Here is an 8,785-nt window from a genome sequence, read left to right as displayed (position 1 = left end):
GATCCCACTGCTCACCCCTGTGGGACAGGTTTACATGCTAAGCTAATGACTGCTGGGGGATAAGAGGCTAAGGCGGTAAGCTAATGACAGGTGGAGGATGACGGGCTAAATACGGGTCAGCCTGCTTGTATGAAAACAAACTGCAGCCAAGAGGTGCCGAGTAATTCTATTAACCTGCGCGCTTCACAGCACTTCCGGACCTGCCCCGGCCTGGAGCTGCTAACATATGACCACCTGAACGGCGAGGCAGGACTGGAGGCAGGACTGGAGGCAGGACTGGAGGCAGCACTGAAGTTAGCAGAGCCAAAGTCTTCGGACTAATAAAAAACAGCTTCAGAGAGAGAGAGCTGATTCTGGATCCCACCACAACTCTGACACATGGAAATCAGCTCTGAAATTTCACCAAATATAGTAATACGCTCCGAGAGGCAGTGATTTACTGTATCTCGAGTCAGGGGTGCGGTACGGGAAGCTGTTTTAGCTGGAAGCGGCAACAGCGAAAAGCTGAACGCTACTTTTTTTACTAGTAAAATCAACAGATTAAAAAAAACATGGAATTATTACCAATAATAATATTATATCTACAGATCTACACTATATGACTATGTCCAAATATTTATGGACACCCCTTCCACTCAATGCATTCAGCTTATTTAAGTTGCACCCATTGCTGACACAGATGTGCAAATGCACACACACACATATACACACTGCCAATGGAATAGGAATCTCTGATGAACCTTTTGACACCATGCTGCCTAATGCCAGGCGTGGGCTAGAGGGGGGTACGAAGCCCCCCAGCATTGAGGAGCTGTGGAGCAGTGGAAGTGGAACTGTGTTCTCTGGAATTCTGGATAGTGGTGGAGCTCCATCCAGTACTTTTAGGATGAGTTGAGGAGTCAGGGATGGATGAGGTGGGGGTGATGATCATCATCCTGGTGAACATCTTGACCTCATTAATGCTCTTGTGGCTGAAGGCAATCAAATCCTCACAGCAATGCTCCTCCAAATTCTAGTAGAAAGCCTTCTTCTTCTCTGGACGGTAGGAACAGTTACTCCAACAAAAGCAGGATCATTTTTTTCATACCCTTGGTTTTGATAGAAACAATGAATGAGCAGGTGTCCCAATACTTTTGTCCAAATTGTGTATCCGCAATTATTTATTTTCCAGTAATTCTGACTAGGAAATGTTCCAGTTTTAGACACCAATAATACAATTACTAGACAAAAGATATTTTTTAATATAATCTTGAATTAGCATTTGCGCTAGTCAGAACGTATTCATGGATCTGTGGACCTGAACGTTACGCTAGTCAGAATTACAGGACTTAGTAAAAATGACCTTCTAGATAAAAACAGCTCCGTCAGCAAACATCTCAGCTCCCGATCTGACACTGAATGCTAACCTGTTAGCTAGCTACCGAGACTAACGTTAGATCAGACTGTGAAGAACACTGGGTTGTAAAATAGGGCCTGTTTGGTACCGTTTCAGCCCGTCTACCTCAGGTAAACGCTAACGCTTGCCTCTATTACCACACAGCTTCACAATGGCTTTAGACGTAGCTTAGCCAGTCAAACCAACGGCTGTCAGAGTTTGAGGCACATTGAGGCCTATTTTCCCACCTCAGGCATAAAATCCTTATTCAACCATATTATTATTATTAACATTATCGTTTAGATCCAGAGCCGTATTCACAATAAAAATGTGACGGGGTGGTAAATGTCATCCTAAAACGACAGCGGTGCTTCAGGAAATATCATTTTCTTTACTTTAACAGCATAATAAAGTTAATACGTAAGTGTTCCCTACGTATTTTGCATGACCGGCGGTTGGGTTGAGTTTGAGGGATCCGGTCTAACATGAAACATGAAAAAAAATATATTAGTTTAATGCTAATTTTATGTTGCTTAATACAGACATGTGAAAATAAGATTTCCTCATATTTTAACAATAACAATATGAACAACGTAAACATTTTCTGAGCCTAATGCATCTCCATGAACACTGCAGTGGTGCTCATTTCCGAGAAGGCCTCAGAAAGCCTCAGATTTTATGACTGGAATTAAACCACAGATATCAAATCAGTCCAATAAGCTGTTAAACACAGACAGCTTGAATAAACACACAAATCTGATATACAGGGAGGCCTGTATCTAATCTGATTTGAGCATTACAGCTCGTCATATGTCACAGGTCAGGGAAGGCCAAGCAGAGGCGCTCCATTAAGCCCCTGGCGGCCGTCAACTCAAAGCACTGTCAGAAACCTTGACACAGCACCAGATTATTTCAGGTATTGGAGTCGTGTAAGGGCCCATAATTTCATTAGCTGAGTGTTTTGAGCTGGGCTGGCCTGGTGAGCAACATTGCTGTGCTGGTATTAATTCCAGCCCTATTCCAGCCTCTCAATCACTGGGTAATTAACTTGCTCGCTGCACTGGAATGTCAAATATGTCCATTATGTGCCCAGGGGCGTTTTCTTTTACTCTCTTTTTTTACTCTCAGGGCTATTTTCTCCAAGCTAACTCTTGGGTAGGCATTCCTGCATCATTACTGACACACACACACACACACAGAAAGAAGTGCAGAGCCTTTAAAGTAGAACACCATACACCTTCTTTATTACCGGCCGCACTTTGCTTAACCTTGTGGTCATTTTGCACACTGTTAAACCTAAACCCATACCCATGCTCATGCTTCCCAACACAATTCCAACCTAAGCCAAAAATGTGACCGAAGCGAACTCGGGACCCACGCGTTCACACACTCGCACATTCACACACGAACGCACAAAACCACACAGGCCGTAACGGATCACTGTTCTCGGGGCCCAGGCAGGCCCAGGCCCCCCTCAGAGACGTGTGATAAAAACCTGGACCACATTCGCTCACATGATTAGGCATAGTGGTGCATGATGACGGTGGCCTGGGGATGCAAAAGGAAAGGCCGCCCCCGTGTGGACAAGAGCAAGAACTGCAGCAGAGGGCCAAAAAAAAGAGAAATCGACCAGCTGTGCGTCACCAGTCTTAAAATATCATCCCGCTTCTTCCCTTCAACCAGTTTCCACACAGTAAAATATAGAGTGCTACAGTGACAGCGCTGTAATCCCTAATACAGTCTATTAGAGCTAACACACACAAACACACACACACACGCAAATAGGAAAGGAAATAAAGAAAACACACATGTAGGGGTGTAGGTCAAACTGCTGGTTTCCCTGGACATAGATTAAGCCTAGTTTTAGTCTAAACTGCAGGACTAGGTTTAGGCTTAACCTTGGTCTGAGAAACTGGCCTATATAGAGTCCAGCAGCAAGGACCAGTGATGAAGAGGGAATTAGAATTAGCCAATGCTAACTATAGTACACACACACACGAAGCATACAGAGAGAGAAAGACAAAAGACAGTGTAAGTGTGCTGCTGAGATTATTTCTGTGTGTGTGTGTGTGTGTGTGTGTGTACAACAGGAAGTTACAGAAATCTCCTGTCAAATATAAAATGAAATAATCATAATAAATCATTAAAAAAAAAAAAAAAAAGGATCAGGACTAGCCAGAGCTGTAAACTGAGTGTGACGTGGAAAAGGGGTTGGGCCCAAGAGCTGTGACTGACAGGTTTATTGTCCAATCAGCTTCTTGACAAACGAATCCAGCTGGTCTTCATCTCTGATTCCTGTAAAGTGGTCGATGACGTCACCGCCGCGCATGGCTATCACAGTGGGAACCGCCGACACCTAGAAAGGATCCAGAGGAAATGACATCACTGTTCATTCACTGTTAATGTAAAGGGCTTCATCAGGCAAACATAAGCGTCATATGTCAAGGTCAGATGTGTCTGTCTAGCCTGCAGTAATAATTTAGCTCCGCCCATTTATGCACAATGAGGAGCACCGTGGACGGCTGCTCATCCAATCAAGGGTATCAACAGAGAGCTGGCTGTGTGACTTAGCTGTGAAAGAGCAGCAGTGGTCGGGTCGAGGAGGTGTGGGAAACCTGCAGGCCCAGTGTGAGAGTGTGGTGAACTCGCGCTTACCCCGTATTCAATAGCAAGGTCCGTGTGTTCATCAATGTCCACTTTGGCCATGGCAACCCGGCCCTTCTGCTTAGCGATGGCCTTCTCCAGCCTCGGCCCCAAGATCTTGCAAGGACCGCACCATCTATTCAAACGCGCGCACACACACATACATATATATGTAACATGCACCTATTAAAATACACAACATAAGGACAAAAGTATTTGGACACCTGCTCGTTCATCATTTCTTCTAAAATCAAGGGTATTAAAATGTTTATTAAGAAGAATTTATTCTACTTTTATTGGAGTAACTGTTTCTACTGTCCGGGGAAGAAGGCTTTTGGACAAGCATTGCTGTGAGGATTTGATTGCATTCAGCAACAAGAGCATTAGTGAGGTCAGGATGTTGGATGATGATCACCACTTCACCTTATCATCCCCAACTCATCCCAGAAGTATTGGATGGAGCTCCACCACCATCATTTCAGAGAACACAGTACCTCCACTGCTCCACAGCTCAATACTAACAAACAAACACGGTTTGACAGAACGAACACACACACACACACACACACACACACACACATGCGCGCACACACACACACACTCCATCTCTCACGACAGAAACACGCTACATGGCCGAGGTTGCATAAAGCCTGGCTTGTTTTCCAGGGAGTGTGGCCAGGAAAAACACAGCTTACTATGTAAATGAAGACCCGCTTGGCTGGCCACGGCTTGGCTCGTCTCGCTGCAGACTGATGGGGCTAAAGGAGAAGCCTTCCCCAGCCCTAATCCCTGCAGTGGCAGAGCAGGACACAACAACCCAGGCCATAAACAGCTCGGAGATCAGACCTGAGGAAGGACCCAGAACATGCGAACACGTGCGCAACTAACGAACTGTAATTTAACCTCATTTCAAGCTGCGTTTGCAAGGAGAACCGCTCTTCTCAGTGTCCTGCAGTCGGACAACATGTTCACTCTGATTAGATTTGGAGTTCCTGATGTGGCCAGATTGCTGACCACACAATGACGCACGACTTCGGAGGTGCATAAACATGAATTCATCCCTCTGGATGAAAGACTCTCAAGGCCTCATCTCTGAAATAAAAGCATGCAGATTTACAAATACAATAAGTGTCCAAATGTTTGTGGACACTCCTTCTAATTACGTAGGACACTTTGCTTACACAGATGTGCAAATAGAGAAGTACCACCAATAGAATAGGACTCTCTGGAGCAGATGCCAGAGCCTAATGCTAGACGTGGGCTAGAGGGGTATAAAAAAAACCCAGCATTGAGGAGCTGTGGAGCAGTGGAAGAACGGTGTCCTCTGGAATGATGGAGGGTGGTGCTCCATCCAATGCTTCTCCTGTAAGGGTCAAGCAGTGATGGCGCTGGTATTAGAATCAGGCTAATATCAGAAGATGTTAATTCAGGAATATTGGATCGGTCCCGATGTCGACTGATGCTGATGGTTTCAGTATCAAAGGCATATCCTTTCACTGAGGGGCTCCGTTCGTGCTCGTGCGCTAGATTCCACTTGTAATTCCTGGCTAGTTCTTTAAAGAGAAAGGCCTGGTTTTAGCGATGCTTAAAAATTCATAATAATAAAATAAGTGAAGAATATCCCCCACTGGCGATGTGAACTAGGCTGCATCTGTGGAAGCAGCTCTAAATAGCACTAAAGGTCCCCTGGCACTGGCAAAAGGACTGACAGGGTGACAATTGGACAGATTTACAGCAGAGTAGCAGTAGGTCATGCTATTCATGGGAAGAGTGCATGTTTAAGAGAGAGGAGGGGGGGGGGGTAGAAGATCAGTCATAAATAAATAATAAATATATAAATAATAATAACATCAATACACAAACGAGCACTGACCCATTTATGCTCCGTCCCCAAAAAATGATTTTCCTAGCAACTGTTACTAGGTTGGACAAGCCTTTCCAAACAATCTTAATTTTTTTTGGACAAATCTGAGATGCGTCCTTCAGCTCCTCATTCGAATATATGGGACTCGTGGTCTATCAGGCTTCTAAAACTACAGACCAGAAGCCAGAGAAGGATGCACCCCCGGGCAGATCACCGGATCACTCGGAACCTACTGTGCGTGGAAGTCTATGACCACAGGCAGATCGCTGTTGATGACCCTCTCAGTGAAGTCTTCGTTGTCCTGGACATTGAAGGAGACGCTCCTACAGGAGACGAGAGGAAGCGAGCGAGAGCGGGACAGGAGAGACTGTGGTCTGGGAGAAGGGCTCAGGGAGGAAGAGTATGATGAAGAGGACGAGACCGCAGCAGGCAGCCGGCGGAAATCTTTGACAGAGGCGCTCCAAATTCTCCGTGCGATCAGCCGAGTAGCCATCTGGGAGAGGGAGACGGGGAGAGAGAGAGAGGAGTGATTATGAGCCAATCAGGCTTTGTTTATTTTTTAAAAGACCACATTTATGACACTATATGGTCGTATTTCCGCCCATAACCTTCCATGTTCTGCTCAGCAAGCTCTCCCATTGGTCAGGCCTTCAGGAGCAGAACTGAAGGCCTCAAACATCAGACTAACCAGCAATTGACCACAATGAGTAGCAGTAGCAAGGAGTGGCGGAGGAATCGGCCAAACATGATTTCCAGTGGGTGGGACCTTATTCATAAGGACATAAACATCACTGTAGACCCTTTGGACGTTCTAGATACGCCCTGAGCAGTAGCCGAGGTTTCAGTTAGTTGTTAGAAATGGAAAACAGCTGAACGACTCTTTACCGAAGGAGTCACGGTAAAGCCGCTGCCTACATGCTCCGATATACGCTAATGTCTAGAAAGCGAAAGAATTCCAGTGCCATTAGCTTAGCGCTAACATACATAACACAAGAGCCCCACAGGGGGTTAGCAGAAATTAGCATTACCATAGATGGGGGCTTTTTCGAATAAGCCGTAGCCACAGGAATATATCCACAGACCATTAAGTAAAGCAGTATTGCGCAAAAATTTGAATTTGTCAGTGCTGGGCTCCCCCTAGAGGTTGGGAGCGGAATTCACTTTTACTCAACTGCTGTAAATACAAAGCTGGGCGATCCAGAAGCAGCTATCATGACTCTCTGGGTTACGCAGCATTACACTGACAGTTCTGTAGAGAGGTCTCTCTCCTGCAGCTCCACCAGCAAAGCTCCATGGAGTGGGAATGACGGAGACGCCGGCCTCCCACTGCTCCAGTCAGGGGAGCACCACCGAAACTTGGACCTGATTTTAAGGTGAAAAGGTCACATAATGTTGCTTTAAGTTTGTAGTGGCCACACGATAATATCCTCAACCACCACCACGTCAGCTTAGAGGCTCTGTACGTCAACTTTAACCATTAGGCCTCTGCCCAGCAATGTGGTCAGCAGGTGTGAAAGGCCTGAAAGGTGTAAAGGGCACGGCTCACCATTGCAAACCGTGACGCTTTGGGGCGTATATACTAAGGCAGAGGTCAATCCACAAAGCTGAGGGCAAGTATAGCCTATGTGTGGGTGGCCTGTTGCCTGTCACCCCCCCCCCCCCCCTGGCTACAGGACAGGACCTGGAGGACCACCATCTAGCAGAGATCAGGGTCCTGCTGCTTTCCCCTGCTAGTACTCTGAATCTAGGCTCTGGGAAAGGCCTAATATTCTGTTGCCCTCCAGGACTAGACTCCACACCCCTCTCCAAGACAGCTTTAGGATTATGCAAGATTTCTGACCACTGATTGCAGCACGAGGTCCCGTTTTATTTATAGGACACCATCTGCGCGCGCCATGTGCACGCACTACACATTAATAATAATATGTATATTTTGTTGTTGTTGATGTAAGTACAGTCTGCGAGTGCATTTAAGCCACGTCTGGAGCCATGCTGGGCTTCTCTGCCCCCGATAACCTCCGTGACTTTGCCCCCTCCGCGTCGCGCGCTTAGGCCCCCCTCCAGCCAGGCAGCTCGAGCGACCCGGGTGAGAAATAAAGGCCCTGCACGGAAGGAAACGCGGCTCTACACGAGCAAGAAGACCGACAGTACTCACCGTGAAACGCGCTGCTGTTACAAAACCGTGTGGTCACACGGACCCTTGGAGGTGAACTGTTTCCGCGAGCGTCGAAGCGGCGGAGTTTGGGAGCTGTGCGCCCTGCAGCGCCGCCGTGCGCCCCAGCGCGCAATTACAACTGGGACCACTGCTGGGGTTGCTCCCACCTACAGCAAACTGGAACCCCAATGATACCCAGTTCTGCATGCCTCTGAAAGCTCCTCCACAGTGGCTGTTAATACACTGCTCTATGAGGACAAAAGTATTGGGACACCTGCCCATTCACGGTGCCTTCTGAAAATCAAGGGTATTGAGAAGAGCTGATCCTGCTTTTGTTGGAGTAACTGTCTCTACTGTCCAGGGAAGAAGTGTCAGGGTGTTCCATCCATCCCCAACTCCCCACAACTCGTCCCAAAAGTACTGGATGGAGCTCCACCACCACAGCTCTTCCACTGCTCCACAGCTCCTCAAAGCTGGGGGGCTTTACACCTCATCCAATGCTCCAGCCCATCGTGGCATTGGGCACGATGCTAATAGAGCTCTATTGTATCGGCAGTTCAGGAGAATACCCTTGATTTCAGAAGAAACGATGAAAGAGCAGGTGTCCCAATACTTTTGTCCATCAAGTCTATGCAAAAATGAAGCGTAATTGTGACTTTCAAAGCACTGTGCCTGGACTTTGTGGCCAAGTGGGACGTAGTGTGCAACCAGGTCTAATTTGCATAATCGCTCTGAAGGCTTAAGGTCA

The 8,785-nt window shown here is 46.9% G+C and overlaps 1 protein-coding gene across 1 annotated transcript; it reads right to left on the bottom strand.

The window, feature by feature from the left end:
• Nucleotides 1-2,590: 2,590 nt before the first annotated feature.
• txn2 (thioredoxin 2) lies at nt 2,591-8,119 on the bottom strand. The gene is made up of 4 exons (XM_072674542.1): nt 8,038-8,119; nt 6,116-6,375; nt 4,031-4,154; nt 2,591-3,731 (listed from the first exon to the last, which is right to left on the bottom strand). The coding sequence occupies exons 2-4, from the start codon at nt 6,373-6,375 to the stop codon at nt 3,615-3,617; spliced, it is 501 nt and encodes a 166-aa protein (XP_072530643.1). The 5' UTR covers nt 8,038-8,119; the 3' UTR covers nt 2,591-3,614.
• Nucleotides 8,120-8,785: the final 666 nt, after the last annotated feature.

Source organism: Salminus brasiliensis, chromosome 3, assembly GCF_030463535.1.
Source record: "Salminus brasiliensis chromosome 3, fSalBra1.hap2, whole genome shotgun sequence".
Lineage (NCBI taxonomy): Eukaryota > Metazoa > Chordata > Actinopteri > Characiformes > Bryconidae > Salminus > Salminus brasiliensis.
The sequence above is the reverse complement of the archived record's forward strand: the minus strand, read 5'-3'. Positions and strand labels throughout refer to the sequence as shown.

Coding starts and splice junctions, on each gene's coding strand:
- txn2 (XM_072674542.1), bottom strand. CDS start 6,375: ATGGCTACTCGGCTGATCGCACGGAGAATTTGGAGCGCCTCTGTCAAA. Junction 4,155..6,115: donor GTCATAGACTTCCACGCACA/GTAGGTTCCGAG, acceptor GCGTTTGAATAG/ATGGTGCGGTCCTTGCAAGA. Junction 3,732..4,030: donor ACCTTGCTATTGAATACGGG/GTAAGCGCGAGT, acceptor GATCCTTTCTAG/GTGTCGGCGGTTCCCACTGT.